General features: G+C 39.9%; 2 protein-coding genes across 4 annotated transcripts in view; one reads left to right on the top strand and one right to left on the bottom strand.

Annotated features, from left to right (window-relative positions):
* The window catches only part of UBP1 (upstream binding protein 1 (LBP-1a)), a 62,968-nt gene extending 44,114 nt beyond the window's left edge, over positions 1–18,854 (top strand). For 2 of the 3 annotated variants that reach the window (XM_019537678.1, XM_019537686.1), the window contains 8 exons: positions 3,023–3,129; positions 4,142–4,196; positions 4,416–4,509; positions 9,871–9,961; positions 10,726–10,838; positions 11,764–11,906; positions 14,108–14,159; positions 16,986–18,854. In XM_019537678.1, the coding sequence (XP_019393223.1) occupies positions 3,023–3,129; positions 4,142–4,196; positions 4,416–4,509; positions 9,871–9,961; positions 10,726–10,838; positions 11,764–11,906; positions 14,108–14,159; positions 16,986–17,023 (693 nt within the window). In that variant the 3' untranslated portion in view covers positions 17,024–18,854. Of the gene's footprint in view, positions 1–3,022; positions 3,130–4,141; positions 4,197–4,415; positions 4,510–9,870; positions 9,962–10,136; positions 10,270–10,725; positions 10,839–11,763; positions 11,907–14,107; positions 14,160–16,985 lie in introns of those variants that run through there. The other variant, XM_019537693.1, reaches the window with a different exon arrangement.
* The window catches only part of FBXL2 (F-box and leucine rich repeat protein 2), a 99,054-nt gene continuing 83,024 nt past the window's right edge, over positions 4,516–20,545 (bottom strand). The window contains exon 16 of the transcript XR_002101636.1: positions 4,516–4,864. The gene's annotated coding sequence lies outside the window, so the exon portion shown is untranslated. The remainder of the gene's footprint in view (positions 4,865–20,545) is intronic.

The following is a 20,545-nucleotide window of genomic DNA, read 5'->3' as shown; positions in this document are numbered from 1 at the left end:
AACTTTTCCTTTTGATACCATATTTACCTGAAACCAGGATGGCCACACATTTATGATGATACCCCAATCGTTAGAGTCTGTGTTTGTTACCGTTTTCCGTGTATAGAATTACTGGAAGATTGTCTTAAATTCACCCCCTTCCCCTCCACTTCCCCTGCAGCTGCAATGGGGAATACTGTAGCAGTGGGGTTTGACCCCTGCTCCCTGCCCCCCACATTGCCTGTCCACCCTCACCACTTGGTTTCCCTGTCCCCGCCCTGCAGCCTCTGCACACTAAGTAGCAGCAGCTCAAGCAGGGCCCCAGCTGCCCACTGCTGCTACAGGGCTGGGTTGTAACTGGAGGAGACTCATGCTCTGTGGCCTGCGGGAGCAAAGGTAAGTGTGGGGAGGTAGAGGCTGAGCAGGGGCAGGAAGCAGCTATGGCCCTGGCCCCAACTGCTGGCCTCTTCGCTGCCTTATATTCAAATCCAAGACGAGGGGCTTATCCCCCATGTTAAACGTAGGGGGAAACCTCGTCTTGGTATCACATAAATAAGGTAGTTCAAATAAAACTGTGTACATTGTCCAAGTTAAAGGATAATGTCCGTTCTGCACTTGGTTTCCCTTCATAGAGTTGAGATTAATTCTAAGTCCCTGTGCAAGTGCCCAGTTCCAGTTATTAGTTATTATGCTCATCATATTTCCTCTAGCTTTAGAATATATTGAGTTTACACAAATGTAGACCTACCCAAAATTGTGTTATTCTGGGATGGCAAGCAAATTAATTCCTAGAAAATGACTGTGCACAGCTGTGTGCCTATCATCCCAAGTCTTTATGGAAGATATCTTGTGCTGCTCTTTTAGCTTCACTGTTAATTTTGTAGCCATCATGGCAGATGCTCCTTTTACCTTTTCTTAATCTTGTGAAGGGAAGATAAGACCCATCTACAGCATGCCCACTACAGAACTGGCTTCTTCCTTACTTTCAGTTGTTCTTTTTATAAAGAAAGATCTGTGCTGCTGTTTAATTGGTACCATCATCTGATGATTGGATTAAAGGCAACATTGCAGTTGCCTATTGGGAAAAAAAATGTGTTGGGTTTTTTTTATGTATTATTCTGACTTGTCTTTTTGGGGTGGTTATTTGGTAACACCTTTTATTTCTCTGCTGAGGAAGCAAGATAAAAACTGTTACTTGAAGGGCAATACAGACATGAATGAAAGGGGAGGGGCTACTCTTGCATAGAATTTTTTGTCTTGTTTGTGATGCTTTTTGTTCTTCTGGCTCTATCTTGCCCCCTCCTGACTATGAAGAGTTGTGTAGTCAGTAGGTCTAGTTGGGACTGCAAGCACAGCAGATGCCAAAAGTAGTTCAGAAGCTGTCCCTCTGACCTGCGGCTTAAGGAAGTATAGATAGCTGTGAAAGCGGTGTGCAATGTTTAATGCATTAAAGAAATATCCTTTGGTAATTTAATATTGAAAATGCTGAAAAAGCATGAAGCTGGCATTAATGTTATGGGATTAGGGAATTCATTATTTGTGTTTATAGTAGTGCCAAGAGCCCACAGTTAAGGAACAAAATTGGATAATGTTAGGTGCTGTGCAAGCCTAGTCCCTGTCCCTAGAGGTTTAGAAAGCTAAGTTATGATGAGAAACATGGGAATGACAGAGTAGACTGTGTACCCATATTCTTCCTGCTTTTGTAATACATTTTCCCTCTTAGTGCAAGTTGTCCTGGCCCTTTGTTGGGAAGGGTGGTATATAAATCTAAACCAGTAATGATGAAAGATCATGTTCAGTACAAAGAGTGGTAGTCACAGTCTTGTATACTGAGGTTGACTGTATCGATGCAACTATGTGACACATTCCGCTTTAATTAAGTTTCAAGACCAAAAATACCACTGTAGAATAAGTACCTTTCACACATACTTCTGGGTTTTGTTACCTACTGGAATGGCAAGTTACTTTCAGCTCGAAGATACTAGTATTTTGCAATAAAAATCTGCAGCCAGGATTAGATTTCTTATGCCCTGTGGTTCTAGTGACTGAAAGAGGTTTTCAGTACTCAGACATCTTGGAGTCTACTTCATATTTCTTGCTAGAAATACAGATTCTCATTAAATGCTAGGATTTACTGTTTTATTCTTGTTTTTCTGGGAAATGAAACGGCTTTCGAAATTTTCCCCATGGAAATTTAGCTCACATTTAAGTTAATACGCAGTTGATCATGACAAGTGTATCAGGAACCTTTGTTAGCATGCTTAGCATGATCTTGGCCTTTGTTTTATTTCATCTTTTTGTGGCTGCTTGCTTGTTCTAGCCTGTTTGTGTGTTCTTTTATTTTTTGTTACCTACCCTAAATACATTGTAATGAGCAGGAAAGAGCATTTGGAACCTTAAACGTTAATGTCATTTGAAAAAAGAAGAAAGACAAACTGACCAAATTTGACAGTCAGTTGACTCATCTATAAATATGTGTTTTATCACTAGGACAGAATTCCTAGTTTGTCATGAAATTAAAGAAAGGAAAAACTGCATGTGGGCACCAGATTAGTTTTATAATAAATTGTTCATAAATTATAGTGCATGGAATGCCTAGTTTAAAAATATTAATGCTCTTGGAACAAAAATGAGCATAACCCACTGTCATAGTAGGTATGTTTAGATGAGCCATTCCAAAAGATAATTTTCTCAGTTTTACTTACTATTCCTGAACTTAAGGAATCTTACTTGAGGACATGATCTTTGTTTTGGGGCCTTTTCTGACTAACCTGTACAGTCCTGCTAGTTTCATCCCTGTCTCCTTCATCGTATGGTCAAAGGCAACAATTAAGTTAATGTAAAATAAATCTTTTTCATAAAGCAAAAGAACTAAAACTTTTTTTTTGTAATACAAACATGAAATGAGTAGCATGGGAAAAGTTTAATGTGAAAACTGAGATTAAAATTTTGTTCTGTGAATTCAGATCTGAGTAAAGGAGGTATGCCACAAAATACCATTAGATTTTTAATTTATAGTTTAAATCTTTTTCTCTACCCTTAGTGCTCACCATGGCCTGATACTCCTACGGCATATGTAAACAACACCTCTACCCCAGCTCCAACTTTTACCTCTGCTCAACATAGTAGTACTTATAGTATCCCAGACAGGTAAGAATCTTAAATGATGATACAGAAGACAGCTTTTTAATACCGTACTTATTCTGAAGTATTTTTCTTCACATGAAGATGCAACATGAATAAATGTGGGAGATGGACAATTAATGCCCAAAGTTGTGTGCAAATGGAAGAAGGGAAAATGTTGCATTTCATAGCAAAGACACCAATCTGTAGTCTTTGAACTGCTATAACTGAGTCCTGGTCTATGTTGTACTGCTTTAACTTATACCAAGATGCAACCAGTTTTCTTAATGTGGACAGAGTTCTTTTGTTACAAAGGTGCTTTACACCATTAGTTTATTCCTGTAAGCACTATGTGTTGTATCGGTATTGCTGTCTTGGAAAATCTGATCAATAAACCACAGTAGAATAAGGCTAAGTGAGTTGATTTGTCTTCTATGAGAGTCAGTCAAAGTAATGCCTCCTGGGTTTCTCTTTTTGTCAGCCAAATATTGTTAAAAATATTTAACTTGAACAGAAAATTTGTACGTGATCTCTGAGCACACAGCTATGTTTCAGTTGACAAGTTGGATAGAGATTATAGACCAGATGACTTAGTCTCAGTGTGGTGGTCTTTCTCTTTTAGAGCAGGGCAGTCCAACTTCTGAGCAGCTGGTGACCACGTGCTGATGTGGGCTGTCTGGAAAGCCCACTGCCAGCTCAGTGGGGGCCCCTTTCCACCATGCTGTCCTGCCCCCGGGGCCCTGGCTGCCACCGCAGCAGGAGCAGTGAGGGAAAGGCAGCCCCTCAGGAGTTCCAGGGAAGCATGTTAACCCCTCAGAAGCCATACATGGCCCAGGGGCTGCTAGTGCTCTTAAAGGGTACTTCCTACCACATTTGTAGAAAGTGTGTAGACATGGACAGCATGCAGCTGCCATTAAATAGGGATGTTGTTATTTTGCAAATTTCAGAATACTTTTGTGTGCTGTTTGAATTTTTTTGTTTTTAAATGTTCTCACCTTCTAAAAATCCTTTAATACAGTTGTTTCCTTCCCCCCAATAGCAATTCTTCCTCTCCTAATCATCAAGGAGATGGATCCTCTCAAGGGTCTGGAGATGTGAGTATCTGTTCTCCTGTTTCATCGTTGTTATGCTAAATGAAACATCTTTCCAGTTGAATAACATGAAGTACAGCTGATTTCTAACCAGCGTATTATCTATATGCTTTGATTAGAGGACATAATATGCATAATTGTCTTTTTTATAACTTACTGAACTGTTTATTTTGGTAATTTATATAAACTAAGTAAACTAATCTTCAGCTCTCTTTATTACAGCAACTTCTTCCTTCAGCCACAATCCAGGAAACTCAACAATGGTTGCTCAAGCATAGGTTCTCTACCTATACAAGGCTTTTTTCAAATTTCTCAGGTATTATTTTTAAACTACCTGTCTAAAATTTCCCACAGGTTTAAAATGATAAAACTGTAAAACCATTGTAAAGAATAGCATTGTAGGGTTGCAGATTTAGTGTATCCTCCTACTTTACAAGCTAATTGTGCTCAATTTGAGGAAGAGGCTGTTTTTCTAATTGCCAGCTCTGCAAGCTCATCCTGACAACTGCAAACGAAACTGGGTTCGTTCTTCTGTGTCACTTGGTAATGATGATTCACAGATTTAGTTCAGACCTAGTTTACCCCCCTATGTAGGGGGGAGATGAAATAACACACAGGATCTTCAGAATTATGGTCCATCCAGTGTGTTCTGTCTGTAACACCTGGTGTTCCTGTGGAAAATACAAAAAAAATAAATGTTTGGTAGTTGTGGGATATTCTGTCCCCTTCCTGATTCCTAATCTGTGGAGATTGATTTAAAACCCAAACTGTAAGGTTTAATGATTTTTTGTTCACATTATCTGAAGAATATCCAGAGCTGTTACCATTATAGATCCATTCACTCTTTGCTGATTTTTGCCCTTGATATCCCGTTGCCTGAAGCTGAAGAAGTTCTTTACAAATGCGGTAAAAGTTATTTTTCTGAATTTAGTTTTAGCTTCATTGAATTGTCCCAGTGCTCTTCCTCAAATATGTCAGTGTGGATCCCTCTATGGATACAGATGTCTGGAATTAGAGTGGTTGTGTCTGTTGTGGCTGTACACCTCGCACTTTTTTTATGCAGGATCTGGAAGTAGCTGCAGCCCTAAAAGGGAGTGCAGCTGTCACCCCCTGCCTTCACCCCCCTTGGCTTCTTCTTACGGCCAGAGCAGTGAGTTTCTGACCTGCTAAATCCGTGGTTTCAGTCTCAAGGCACCCCTTGTTAGATTCCAGGCACCCGTTGGAAAATACCAGTTCTTGAAGTTTTCACTAGTTTTATGTCTACAGAAAAATAATACAGCAGTTTTTCTCTTGTGAAGAAATCCAAAAGACTGCCACTGGTTGTAATGTTTTTGACTCTGAAATCCTATTTAAATTATTATCTTGTGAATTCTGTGTAGGCATTTGCACAACACTCCTGAAAATACCTTACTACACCCCAAGGTGCTGTTGCACCCTGGCTGAGAATCACTGTGTTAGATCTTAGCTTTAGGAAAACCTTATAAATTTATTTGGAACTTTCTTTATTTACCTTTTAATCTTCAGTTGCTTCACTCATATTGATTCAGCTTGACTGAACATAGACCAAAGGCTTCCTTTCTCTGGAAGACTCCTCTCCATAGAAGACTTCAAGCTCTCTGTTCTGCAGTAGGCTAACCCTATTGAAAGATGCATACAAATTGTACCTCTTTTGTCATATGTAATAAATGCCAAATGCATCTGTCATTTTCTGCTGGGGCACAGAAGACAAAGTTCAAACTCCTGTCTTTTGGAATAGTACCTTTGTAAGTAAATTCTAAGATCCTGCTCATAGGCAATCATCATACAACACCTTGTCCAGCAGATACGGGGGGCCAGTTTAGAAAATGAGTTCCAAGAAAGGAACAAGCACCAGTATAGCGACCTGGCAATCAAAAAGGGTAGCAACAATTTCAGTGTGAATGTCCAGTGCTGTCAGATGGCTGTGAACATGGAAGTAGACACTCCAGGGGAGGACTGGTGTCCTCTCATAAGAAAAGGCAACACATAAACACTGCAGGAAATCCTCCAGAACCTGCATGGTTTGGAGGACTACGGAAAAGCTACAACTTCTGGCACATGAGAACCTGTCTTCAGAACTGCCTGCCTTGGGCCTGTAGGAGAATAACAACAACCACAACTACTGAAGCATCTGCTGGTACTGGTATGGAACATTGTACCAAGACTGTCTTATGCCCCTAGAGATAGTCTGTGTACTTTTCAGTGTCACACAGGCATATCTTCTCCCCTCTTCAAGCAGAGAGCCATATCTTGTTAGATGGGTGGTCAGTAAGTACACTTGACTGGATTTTAGATTCCCATATTGGGTTGAGCCACCATCATCTCATCAGCACTGACATCCAGTGAGCCAGCCACAGCTGTCATATTAAACACAACCAAGAGATTCAAATGTAACCATGTATTTTACCTTTTGTCATGCTGAAATTCATTAATTCTTTTTTTGTTGTACTTTTGGCGGGTTTTTGATTTATAACAACACTTTCCTTCTAAGGGAACTTGTTAAAGGCCTCTGGAAGTCAAAATATTTTTTCAGTGGGGTTTCCTTTTTGTCCACTATCTTAGTGGCTTCTTTGAGAAGGCTCTAATAAATTACTGAGCTGCCTTTTGAAGAATAGTTGTTCCACCCTAGTGATCTTCAAAAATAGTCTTTCCTGCTCAAGTACAGGGGGGGCTGGACCCGATGATCTGTGAGGCCCCTTCTAGCTCCTAATGACTATGAACAGGTGCTGATAGACCTTACATGATCTTCCAAATGTTTCATTCTTCTTTTAATTTCAACTGGTTTGCTAGATATAGATATTGAACTTACTGCTCCACAATTTCCTGGATAATCCCTGGAGACTTTTACACACAGATACATATGCTTTCCTCCTATCATTTGCTACAGTAACTGTCCTCAGTGACGGCTTAATGCCATGTGTATTTTCATTAACAGATCAGGTGGATCTGGCAGTGTGTTTTATTTGAAATTACTAGTCTGGTCTAGTGTATCATCTTCATTACTACAAAGGGAAGGTGCTGGGTGATTCAACAACATCTTTTTTGGTGAAGATCTATATAAAGAAATAATTTAGTTTCTTGGCCGTTTCTTTTCCCGCCTTTAGTTTTCCTATTAGTCCTTAATAGACCAGGCAAACCACCAGTTATTTTGGGGGCTTTTTAATTATGATATACTTACAGATCTTGTTAGTAATTATGTGTGGCTGTTGTTCTACAGTATCCAATTTGGTCCATTTACTTCCTCTCTCACTTCTTATTTTCTCCTGCAAATTAAGCTCTTGGTTTCACCACTAGACATATGCAGCTTCTGAAACATCTCTTCTGTGCTATAGAAAAAGTTGTTCTAAGAAGCAATTGCTTACAGTGATTAGATTTGTTTCCGTAAGCTGTGCTCTATTGTTCACTTAACCAGTCTATATGTGAGTAACTGAACATTTTCAGATTTTGCTGTTCGTTTCTAAACATGCACTTTTTTAGTAAGGAAGCTAATAATAAAGCTCTGCTAGTATAGTAGAGCTTACAAACAAATACACAGTCCTCTCTACTAGATCCTGTGGCATCTTTAAAATGCAACAGTATTCCTGCATCTTTTTGTCGTGGTCTCATAGCTTACGGCCAGATACTCTATTCAACTGACTTAAGTTATTCCACTGTGGTTCTGTAATGTGCACTATACCAGCATCCTTTTTGATTAAGAGACATTCTAGTCCCTAAGCTTTTCTTTTTTCATAAGTGTGTGTATATAAAAGTGAGTATGTTAGATGTATCTTGACACATCCTCCTGTTTAACCCTTTTTATGGTACTGGTCCTCCTATCCTTTCTTCCCCAAGAGAGTCATGTTTTGTGGGCTGTTCTCCTGAATTACCACTCATTTTAATTACCAGTATCTTTATGTTGTCTTGGTGCTGATCAAATTCTGAAAATGCTTATCATGACATCATGACACCATGACTGATCATTTTTAAGTCTCTTACAAAGCACATCCCTCTTGCATAGACTCCCCTTCCTCAAAAGATTCCCATGGCCTGATACAATTGCAATTACCTTTTTGGCAGGCATGTCTCAAATTAGTCCTCCAACCTTCGCAAGTGCCACTACAGTCCTCTTCCCTTGCTCAATCTGCCATTCTGTTTCCTGTCCTCTATTTTCTCCAAATTTGCTAAGTTGTTGGCTACCTTTCTTGTGCTCCCTCCTCAATCTGCTGCTCTGCTTTCAACTCCATGCCCTTTCTGCTTCTGTGTTGCTTGTCCTCCTTCCTGATCTGCCACATGGCTCGCATGCAGCAGGTTGACCACCCCAACCTGATAGAATAACAACACCCCTTTGTCCTGTCTTCTCAGCTGTGTTGAGATCCCAGAATTTTTTTTGACAGCCTGGACCTGCCTGGATTTTCAGAAAGTGTCATGAGTAACACTTGTGCAATCTCACAGCCATTGTTAGGTTTGCAAAGAGGTAACAGATAGGCTTTGTAAATGTACAGGTCTGGTGGGCTAGAGGGTACAGAGTTGGATGTGTTCCTTTTCTACGTGTGTTGATTCTGCAGAGCTAGTAGGATCGAAGAGTAGAAATAACGTTAGTCGTGTCATCAGGACACAGGAGCATTCTTTCTTCTTTGCTTTTGATAGAAATGTACCTCATGGGTGGCCAGCCTGCAGCATGGGTGCCACCAGTGCCACGAGCAGTCTCTGTGCATGGCACACAGCAGAGCAAGGAGGGGACAAGCAGCAAAGTGGAATATAGGGCAGGAAGCAGAGCAGTAAATCAGGGAGAGAGAAGGGATAAGAGTAGTACTTGGGGAGAGTGTGGGGTTAATTTATGGTACCCCTGCCAAAAAGGTTGGCCCCTATTATGGTAGATTTTATAAGTCTAGCAATACGTTCTCGAGAATACAGCAATACAGATAGCCAAAGGTGGCAGTTTCATTGCAGATGGCATAGAACCAATGGTCCAACTATTTCTGTACTTAATTTAAGGGACAGTAGTTTATGATAAACCAACATGCTATGGGCATGCCTCTGCTTTGTAATGTGCAACTGAAATACATTCACCCAGCTTAAATACTTTAACCCAAATCAAATCAAATCATTTAGGCTTTTATTTGTATCTACAGAAATGACATTACTGTGTTTTCAAAGGGGTGATACTTGGTGCTATTAATGCTGTCCACCTCTGGAAATCAGGCCATTCAAACATAGCATTGGATAGTGCCTCTCCAAAAATGTTAAAGCAGAAGTGGCTCATTCATCCTCTGTTTTTATCTTGCATTGTTGTGTTGCTCTTCAAGGACCAGCTTGTAACTTGTCCTAGAACCAATTGTTCCCAACCTTTTTCAACTCAAGATGCTCCTTTGGAAAAGCCAGTTCTTAGCTTTCACTTTTTTTGAGTAATTCCGTTGCAAAGAACTGAGAAAGCTCACAAAGAGGTTGGAATGTTTTTTGACACTCTGGATTCCTGTTAGAGATCTCTAGGTTTGTCCTATGAATCATTTTTTGCGCATCTAACAGCATTAATATTGAGGCATCCTGTGGCACCCTTAAAAGGATCTCAAAGTGCCACATAACCCTTGTGGAGATTCACAGTCCTAAACAAATTCTTGACATTGCTTTTTGCTTTGTACTAAAAAAACTGACAAAAATCCTCCTCTTCCTATTTCTCCAGGTGCTGATTTATTAAAGCTGACAAGAGAGGATCTGGTACAAATCTGTGGTCCGGCCGATGGAATTCGGCTATATAATGCACTGAAATCCAGGTAAAATGCCAAGCGCACACTTAAGTGCTTTTGTTTAATCATAGAATGTGCCTTTCTTAGAATAGGGGATCTGGGAGGTATGCATTCAGAGTTAGATTGGCGTAAGCCCATGTGAGCTGTCTCAGGAGTTGGCAGTAATGTGCTCAAAAGAAGACTGTTTTGTGTATACCTTCAGGGCAGGCCACAGATATGATGCAGGCACTGATGAATGCAAAGGTAGACTGTAAGACTGGTAGCAATGCAGTTGGGAAGTACTGATTTCTTCAAGACGGATGGGTTTGTTGCCAAGAGACAAAACTTCTCATTTAGGTGAGCTATAAAGAACCTAAAGTCTTTGAGGTCATAGCTGTTAATTATTAACAAATTCAGCATTCTAATTTGACGTAACTGATTCTAACTGATGTAACGGATTTTTTATAACATGCTGACTTTTAAGATCTGTAATTACTGCTACTCCAGTAATAATGTTGCAGGTTTCCAATGTAAATAAGCTAGGTCTTAATAATTTTAGAATTGTGGAATTAGTTTTTAAACTTAAATTTATTAGCACTTTTGACAGACAAGCTCAATAGTTCTGATAGTAGCTCATTAGATTAGCTACCTGTGATTAGTTTATGATGCATTCGTTTAAAATAGTGTGTAAAACAGTAATCTTTTAAGCATGTTCTGAATGCTAAGACTTTGAATTCAGACAAATACAAATTTTGCCTGTACATGGGTAAAAGTTTGTTTACCTTTTAATATGTGATCTTTTTAAATTGCAGGTCTGTTAGGCCCCGTTTAACAATCTATGTCTGCCAGGAGCCAGCAAGGAGCATACAACTGGAAAGTCAGCAAGATGCAGGAAGTAGCGATAACAGCAACGGTGCAATATATGGTATGATACAAAGGTCTCTTGAATATTAGCATTTCATGCTTTACTAAGGTGCAAAGTAAAAGTATATCGAGAGGAAAGAGCTATAGATCCATTTTGTTTTATACACTAGAATTGTGGCTTTCTGGTGTGCAAAGCAGCAGTAGGAAATTTGTGTTCAGCAAGTGAGTACACAGATGGAAGTTGATGGGGGCGTGAATTAGGAGCACAACAGCTGTTTTAAGCCTTGTGATACACAGCACTTTAATTTTCACTGTAAGTTTTTTATTTTGTTCTTGGATGCACCAAATTCTGTCACTGTGTGTCACTGCGGATAAGATTCAAGTGAAATTGGAAAAGACCTTTTCCTATGCTATAAAATGCTCACAAGACAAGTGCTGAAGGTGCCCACAGGTAGGTAATGTGTCAAAAAGCTATCTTCATTAAGAATAGCCATGTGGTGAGGAATGGCCTGGATTACAGAATTTTTCCATCCGTTTTTTAACAGAAATATATTTATTTTTAGTCACTTCACAAGTTATGGCACATTTGACCATGTCATCCCTTGGGGCACTTTGGTGAACAATTCTTCCCCCAGATCCTGGTGAACACCCCAATAATCTTTTCTTTTGTATTTCTGATGCTGTGTAGCTTGCTTCCAGTATTGAAGCAAATAAAGCAGATAGTCATAGAACTATATTGAAAGCCTGATTATGACAAGTAACTGTTTTGAAGGAAAAAGTTATGACAGCTGACACCAATTAATGAATTAGAAACCAGGAAGAAACAGTGTTAGAAACTAGGAAGAAAGGTCTATGGCTTCTTAAAGGGTTTTGCAAACCAGGGATATAAAATTAAACATCCTGAAGAAATGTGGTTTTTTTCCATATAATAAATGTTTATTAATTGACCTAATGCTTACTGAAAGTTGATCTTTTTTCCTTTATAGTTTATCACGCAATCTACTTAGAAGAAATGGCAGCCTCAGAAGTCACTCGCAAGCTTGCTTTGGTGTTTAATATTCCCTTGCATCAGATCAATCAGGTTTACAGACAGGGTCCCACTGGTATCCACATCCTTGTTAGTGATCAGGTAACTTTCTCCTCAGAAATTGCATTTGCTTGTTTTTGTAATTTCTTCAAAATTAGACTAGCTCACTATTAAGACTGTGCATTAACAGCTGAGGCTTATTTTAAAACAGCTTGTATCCACACTTGCTATGGGCATGCTTCTCTTAAGTGTCATTGTCCTCCTTTGCTTTTTGAGAGCATATATAAAAATGTCTTGATAGTTAGAACTTGAGTTTCTCTGTAGTGTTAAAGTGAACCGAGACAACAGTGTTAAATGAATGCAGTAGTTTGCTTAAAATACTCATTTCTCCCCTTCCCAGAGTGGAAAACACTTCATACAGTGTTCAAAATAATATGTAGTTAAACTCTTCTTGCTAAACTTTGGTTCTCAGTACAGAATTATATATACACATATATTGCGGTCCAATATCGGATTAGCACTGATATAAGGAAAAGTGACTATCAGAAATTGGCCTGATGTGGCCAGTAATTTGGCTGATAAATGCCCATGCATGCATGCAGCTGCAGCATAGCACATAAACAGCGAGGAGCACAGCCCAGCAGCTTGGAGAGCTGCGTCCAGCTGGAAAGTCTGTTGTGGTGGGAGGGGGAGGGAAGGGGTCTGGGGGAGCAGATCAGTGCCCCCTGCGATAAGGAAGGGAGTGGGGCTGAGGCAGGTGCTGCCTAGCTAGGATGGACCCACACCTTATCCGGGAGCATGCGCCCCTGGATCTGTGGGGTATGGGCGGGCTGGGGCTGGGGCTGTGCCAAGCTCTTTCCGGGAGTGGGCCAGGGCTATGCTCAGGGTGCACAGCAGCTGATACTGGGAGGGGGGGCTAGGGGAGGGCTATGGTGGATTTTGGGGTGGCTGCAGCCAGCCCCCTCTGTCCCACTATCACCCCACCCTGAACATAGCCTAGTCTAGCCTATGCTGGGAGGAGCCCAGCACTGCCCTGGCCCCAACTGTGCTGTTGCTGGGGCTGGTGCTGTGCCAAGGGCACATGCCTTCCACCCCCCATGTGTTTCCAGGATGTGCAATGCAATGGGAGCCAACCGCCCCCCCCAGAATGAGCTGCAGCTCCGTCCTGGTTGGGCAGTGCCTGCTCCAGCCCCACTCCCTCCTTCACTGCGGGGGCCTTGATCTGCCCTCCCATGCTCCTTTTCCCCCTCCCCTTCCCTTTCCTTTCCACCACAACAGACTTACCAGCTGAATGTGGCTTTTCAAGCTACCAGGCTGGTATTGGAAATTGGATTGATATCAGCCAATGTGCCTCCTTAATAGTCGGCTATTAGTATCAGCCCCCAAAATCTCTATCAGTGCACCCCTACAGAATTCATTATTGGCACTTGATACAGTTACAACTGGGGCAATAAGGCCTGTGCCGGAAGACCCCTCAAAGTCAATGAGTCACTTTAGTTTGTAGCATGCTTTTTACCTTAAGTAAATGCAACATTATGAAAGTATTAATATGTTTATTGTAGCAATATGGAATCTTTACTTTGCATCAGTTTTAAAAACAAAACAACAACAAAAAAACCTTTAAGTTTGAACAGACATTTTGGTTCACTTAACTCCAGCTGTTCCTTACAACTATAATTTCAGACTTCAGGAACCTCAAGAGGTCATTCGGTCCAACCCCTGCATGAATGCTATTTCTAAACGATCCCTATCAAATCCTTATCCACCTTCCATTTGAAAACTTACAATGAAGGAAATGGTATGCCTTCCCTCGGAAGTATGGGACTTAGACACATAAGAGGAGGCTGCTCCAACCAGCATGTAAACTGACACTCTTTGGCAGCCTCACGCGTCACATATATCAGTGGTGCAGCACAACTTAGCACTGAGAAAATGGTGGCAGCGCACTTTTGATGTGCTTTTAGTTCAGAGCGTACTGCCACCATTTTCTCGGCATGGAGGTGTGCTGCGTCACTGCACGTACTCCTGACATGGCACCAGGCACTTTTACTGAGAGCAGCTCACTAATTAAAAGTGCTCGGCGCCATGCCAGCAGCATGTGTGAAAATGCCCTATAATTTCACCACTGTCTTACTGTTTTAACAGTAAGGAAGTTTTTTTGAGCCTGTATAATTAATGTTACAATGTATTGAAACAGAATATAGACAAGTATTAGCCTTTTGGAACTAAAGCTGCCTGGACATTCAGACTGCCCTCCTACCAGGGACAAGGATGACATTTTAATGTGTCCTCTCTATTTCTAGATGGTTCAAAACTTTCAAGATGAGAGTTGTTTCTTAGTCACCATAATAAAAGGTATGCTGGCTTTTTTCATGATGGGGATAAGGAAAATCAAGTTATTGTGGCAATAAGAAGCCATAATTAGGCCTTGTTTCAGTGGAAGTTCTAGCTATGTGGCACCTATGTTTTTACAAACCAGAAAATGCATTGAACTTGAGATGGAGCAGAGGGAAAGAATTAGAATTGGTTGATGGAAGCTGGAATTGTTCACAAGTCTTTCTGAACTGGTTTGCTTTAAAACCTATACTCAAAAAATGTATATTGTAAAAGCACAATACTTTAGACATCTTTGCTTTTTAGTGTTCTAGTTTAATATTAATCACAGATTCCTGTTAGTACAATCACCTTACATATTTGAATGAAGTTATTGCTCCAGATCCAATTCCTAAATTTCTAAAACTACTGGAGCAACAGAATGTGGCTGTAATTCAACAACACTGTTTAGATTATCACCCACTACTTTACCATATAAAGTAAAATCCCTGTTATCTGAGATTTTACTAACTGAAATACTCCATCAACTGGCATTTCAGCAGCGGGACACGCGTGATGCCATGCCCCGTTTTCCTGCTTGGTGTGCTGCTTTTTGATTCCTAGCTGCATTTGTGCCCCTCCCCCCGTTGCAGCAGCCTATGGCTGGGCTGCCCTGGCATTTGTGAGGAGCAGGGGAGTGGCATGCAGCCATCAGCACCAGCTGGGCCAGGCTCCCATGCCTGCTCCCCTGGTAGGGCTCCCAGCTCCCAGGGGCAGGGCTGGAGCCACCAGGGTACAGGGACCTACCCGCTCTGGGAGCAAGTCCTATGGCCCCTCCCACCTGGGATCAGAGCTGGCCATCCCCCTCTTGCTGTGCATCCAGCCAGAAACCCTGTGCCTCAGGTAACCAGCACTTCTACCCTACTCGTACCCCCCCATTCCACACTCGTGCCAGATAACTGGGATTTTACTGTACCTACAAAAATAAAATTACTTTCCTAGTATCATGAAGTTTCCAAAGTAGAAGTGTCCTGTTCTGTGGTACCTTTTTAATTTAAATTTCAAAATTTTAGCATGTGCACCAAGAAGTAGAGAATATTAAAGGTTGAATTACAGAATTACCCTTAATATCCTGGTATTTGGCTACCATGTAGCTGTGACAGGTTTTTTTCCCCATAGCCAGAAAAGATTATTTTTCCTGTGTTAAACAATTGCAGAGGATCTGTTATTGAGCATAAAGGAGGTAATAATGCAGGTTGCTGTATTACTCTTCTTGTTTTCAAAAGACACAATAACTTATCTATGAAAAACTTCTTTGTATTACAAAATTTTAAATACTTGGCATTTTGAACTTGCCAACTTACATTTTAAACTGAGTTACTTATGGAAAGAACAAAATCAGACATATGGTAATTGCTCCTATTCATATTTATATGATGCAACTAATACTTCATGTATTTGCTGCTCAGGTATAGACTGGCATTATTTACTTATTCTTATACCTCATTGTTCCTGGAGCCTGCCTTTCCTTTATACCTCCCTAATTCTTACATAAATCCTTCATGTTATGCTTCCCAGATTTGTATGTTCTATTCTAGTGATTCTCAATCTTGGTAGACTTAAGGCACACCTTAGAAAATGCCAGCTCTCATCTTTCACTTATTTCTCAAGTATGGAAATGTAAAAGCAATTCTTTTGTTGCAAAGAGCTCAAACACCAAAATACTTTTGACATGCTGAACTGCTGTTTGAAATCTCTGGGTTTCTCTTGTGACTCATGTGCAGGTATTAGCACATTTAACAGTGCATGGTGCCCTGAAAGATCTCATGGCACCCCAGTTAAAAAATCACTGCTCTATCCAGTACCCTATATGCTCAGTGCATGACACATCCCTTGCTTTTACCAGATAATATAAGGGGTTAGAATTCACCAGGGGGAGTATCCCTTAGCATCATGTGAAAAGACTTGTCGCTGGGTGTATTGTCAGGGCTCAGAGTCCTTTTAAATTTGAAGGCTTCCATTTTCGAGATCCAACAACTGGTACTCACTCTGCACACCTGGTGATATAAAAACTGATTCAAATTAAAATGCCATTTGGCTCCAGTAACTACTGCAGTTTTCAGCTGCTTGACTTTATCTGTGCTTTGATGCTTGCCTTCTTCCACAGTAGTAAAGTGGCCCCCCTTCCCGCTCAGCTTCAGCCAGCAGTGGCAGTGAGAGAATGGGGGGGGAGAGTGGCTGAAGGGGGTGGACGCTGCTGTGATTTGCACACACACAAGCATGGTTTGAAGAAATTCTGCACTAAGCTATTCAATATTCCTTGCTAATGAAAACTAAGAAAAATACTAAAATCACCTGACTTGACTTGAAATTAATCCTTTAAGTAATTTTCAGCCTGCATTATATTTTGTTTCCAGTGCTCCTATTTGTTTCAGTTTGAAGCTCTGCCTTATATATGAGATGAGGTTGAAGAATGAGAGCACTACTTGATCTTTTTACTAGAAATGAGGACAATAACTTGGTTCTGTGATGCTCAGTGTCAGAGCAGCCTTATCAGGAAAACAGGATGATTCAGTTGGGACGGGATACTAGAAATAAAAATATCGAATCAGATTGAAAGATTGTAAAAGTTGATTTTCAGAATTTTTAAACAGAAAGAAGGCAAAGTTGCAGTGTTCTGCATAGAAGGTCAGAAAGTTGAGGCAGTTGTTTTTCAAGTAGATAAACTTCATATTGAAGGAAAGAGCTTTTTTCTACTCATTAATAACTGGAGAAAATGTCACTTTTAGATGTGGGGGTTTTATTGTATTGCCTTCAGTATTTGGGATCTTTGTTTAAAAGGATGCCACTTTTCTCTCTCCTTTGCAGCTGAAAATGGTGAAGGTTTCCACATAATTTTGAAGTGAGGGCAAACATTTGCTGGATTGCTGTTCAACTGCAGAGTGAAGTCACACTTAATGACTATGAAGATCATCCAAAAACTCTTAGGATCTAACTTCACCATATAAAATGTTTCATATTGAAAACACAAGATGACCTTTCTAATGAGCTGTTTGATAGGTAAACTTTCTTATCACTGCCATAGCTAAGTGTCCTCATAAGAGGTATAATGCCATGACAGCTTATGTACAGGCATGGAAGACAATGTAAGCAAAGGTGGTTGCCCTTCAGTGAAATAAGGCAAATTATGGCCAGTAGATACAGTTTGTAGAAGCAGTACTGCTTTCCTATTGCACTGTATCCAGTTTGGAGATGAATGTAAACTTATTTGGGGGCATTTACCTTTCTGTGCCAGTTTGTCTATTACTTGCTTGTACCTTATGCTGAATTTATTTTTTGATGTTAGCAGAGCACATACTGATCTGTGTTGAGATGAGTAGTTAAAAGCTGATAGTGATCAGGTTGTCGGGTCTTTGAGAGTAAAGCTGTCAAAACGGCTTCCCCGTGTAAATTGTGTATAAGAGTGTACGTAAGAAGTGTAAATGCCAGAAAAGGATTTTTAAGAAGTCCTAGCCAGATGCAATATATGCATGCAGCCAACTGCATTGTCAACAGTACCTTATTGGAAGGAGTAGTATAAATCCTGTGGGGTACAAAGTAATTTTGTGTTTTGCTTTAACAAATTTAATGGAAAAATTTGCCTTTGCATCCTTTATTTAGTTTCTAGTTTCTCTATGGAGCACTGCTGCAGTTGAACTCTTTAACCTTCTGCTTGTGAAATGGTGGGTTTAAAAATACTGGCAGTGAGAGTTAGATTTTCCTGACTTAATGGAAATATTGCTGACGAGGGAAGATGACCCACAGGCACCAAGGGGCTACATCACAGCTTTAAGCAGCATCCATTAAATTGCTTAAACACTAAGTATACAACACTTAAGTCTCCCTAGCAGGTAAATGCTTGCTACTGTCTCTGTTTATGGGCAAGTATCTTAACTGTTTCTATAGCCTCAGATCCATACCACAACACTTTCACAGTGCCTCTTCCACATGAGGAAGCACACAAGTTACCTTTGAAATAAGGTAATGTGCTTTTTCAAAGCTGGGTTTTTTTCTGGAAATTGTCAAACATGGCACTGCAGTTCACAGATTGAACATTAGAGTTGCACAGCAATAGGTACTTTGGGGGATACTTGTCAAAGGCACAAATGGCAGTGAGATCTCTTAACCATTCTTTGTGCCTTTGAACCACCCAACCTGCCAAAATCTGGGAAGAATGCTTTAATTTTTGGATGCTATAGTGTTAAGTGGCAAATTTGTAGAGAGCAAAAGAGCATTCATTCCCTCTTAACTGGGTTAAGTGCTTAACAAAAAGGCCTCTACAGTGGTAGCAAATCTGAACATTTGAATCCATGAAAACTAGAGTTTTTTTCTTTCCTGTTTGACTTAACATTTTCTGCACCGATAAAGTAAAATGTCATGACTTTACATTTCTTCTGCCTATTAACTTCTCATCTTCAGGTATCGTTTGGGTCTTACTGAATTGACAACTGTTGTTCAGGTCTTTCAGCTCAGCACCATCTTCAAATCCAAATGTTTTATAAAAGTGGAAAAATCCTTGATTGGAAAGTATCCAAATGATTATCTAATTTTAAAGGGTATTGAGAATTGTACAGTAGTTTGTCCAGCTCACTTGAAATTGGAATTAAATTATGGCACCAGCAAATTGCTTTTGTTTTTTAATAAGATGTACACATTTCAGTTTAAGTATAAATAAATGTTTTTCAATAATTTTGTAAATTGCTTTTTGAAATCTCTGTTGAAATGGAGGCTGTCATTTTGGGAACAACAATATTGCATTTTCTGCATCTTCCAAGGCAGTTCAGTTTTGCCCCCACATTTTTTTTAAAAGTTTTGCATATTAATTGCAAAAAAAATGTCATGCTATAGTTGTTGAGCCTTTTCTGGAAAGATGGTCAAGACTTACTGACAGTGAAACAGAACCAAAAGACCACATACTTAAAGTAAGATTAGTGTCTTGAAATCATTGAAACAAGCCCAAATACATATCCAGTGATCTTTTTTATTTGAGTTCCTAGTTCATAAATTATTTATGACTTTAGAGTATGCAGAAGTTCCGTTTGTTTTGTACAATTTTAATATTGTATATTCACAGTAAGATTCCTAAAAATGAGCCAAACATAAGGCAATGCATTCTGAAAAGCTAGTATGGGATACTCAGTTCAACTGTTGAGGGAATGGAGCAAGTGGCAATGTTTTAATAGGTCGTACACATCAGCACAAGGGTATGGGGTTGCTTTTTTGTTCTTTTTTTTTCTTTGCTGCTGCTAGTTGTCTCTGGTTTTCAGAACAAGTTGACACCCACTGCCCCTAAACACACCACCTTTTCTGAACTGATCATGTTTATTTAGGCTGTCCCTGTTATTATAGCTAATTGTGTGACAATAAGATGTCTGGCTACAAAAAAAATACAGCAGCAAAAAGCCCTGTCATATTTTCGTATTTTTTAAATGTTCCCTATTAATCTCGGCAGTTAGTTAAGGGCAAAGTGTAGATGCACACTGCTACCTGCAGCCAGCTCTGTTTAAACAACCATTTTAATAAAGTGCTGCACTTAATGATAAGGCAATGTTTCCAGGATACCCATTTGTTAGAGCTGTTTGTCAGAGGCAACCAAGTTGTCACAAAAGTTAAGCTCACATACTTTCTACACAAAAAATACAATGAAACATTGTATGTGTAGTAGTATAGTAGAGTATCAACAGGTCACTTTTTATTTCCATTATGCTCAAGATATTTTTAATTACTAATCAGCAACAACAACAAAATAAAAATAATAACCCTCCTCCCCTATGTACCTAACAGTAAATGTTGAGATTCTGAGAGCCTGAATACTTCCCATTTCAGATCATTTGTTAGGCTGCTTAATATAAAAAATACCAGTGTCACAATGTGTGGTTTACAATCACATTTTCCTGCCCAGGGCTTCAATTCCTTGCCCATAGATGTCACGGATGACCTAAATCAGGTTATTTAATATATGTGCCACTGTACAAAAATAGTGCTAGTACTTCCTTACCTTCCAGGACAGTTGCAATATTTCTCCTTATAAACTGGAGACAGGCTCAGAATGATAATGGCCATCTAATAAACACTGTAGATACTTTTCAGCTAGAGCATATACAATTATAATGTACCCATCCCATTCTTACCTGCTTTGCAATCCCTTTACAACAGCATTTCCCTGATCTTGGGAAAATATTTTCTACAGACTTCTAAATAGTTGTCTTCTCTTTAGTTACATGCAACCAACCTGCTGTTTATTTAAAATTTAAGCTGTATCATGAAAAACAAGGAACCCCCTTACATTTTTGGTCTATCTACTAAAGCTGATTTGTCTTTAAACCTGACAAGATTTAGTCTCGTTATGAATATGTTGTAGAACAGCAGTTTGGACCCCCCCCCTCCCC

This window comes from Crocodylus porosus, unplaced genomic scaffold (assembly GCF_001723895.1).
Source record: "Crocodylus porosus isolate Cpor-Errol unplaced genomic scaffold, CroPor_comp1, whole genome shotgun sequence".
Classification (NCBI taxonomy): domain Eukaryota; kingdom Metazoa; phylum Chordata; order Crocodylia; family Crocodylidae; genus Crocodylus; species Crocodylus porosus.
Note: the sequence above shows the minus strand (reverse complement) of the source record. Positions and strands in the feature narration are given on the sequence as shown.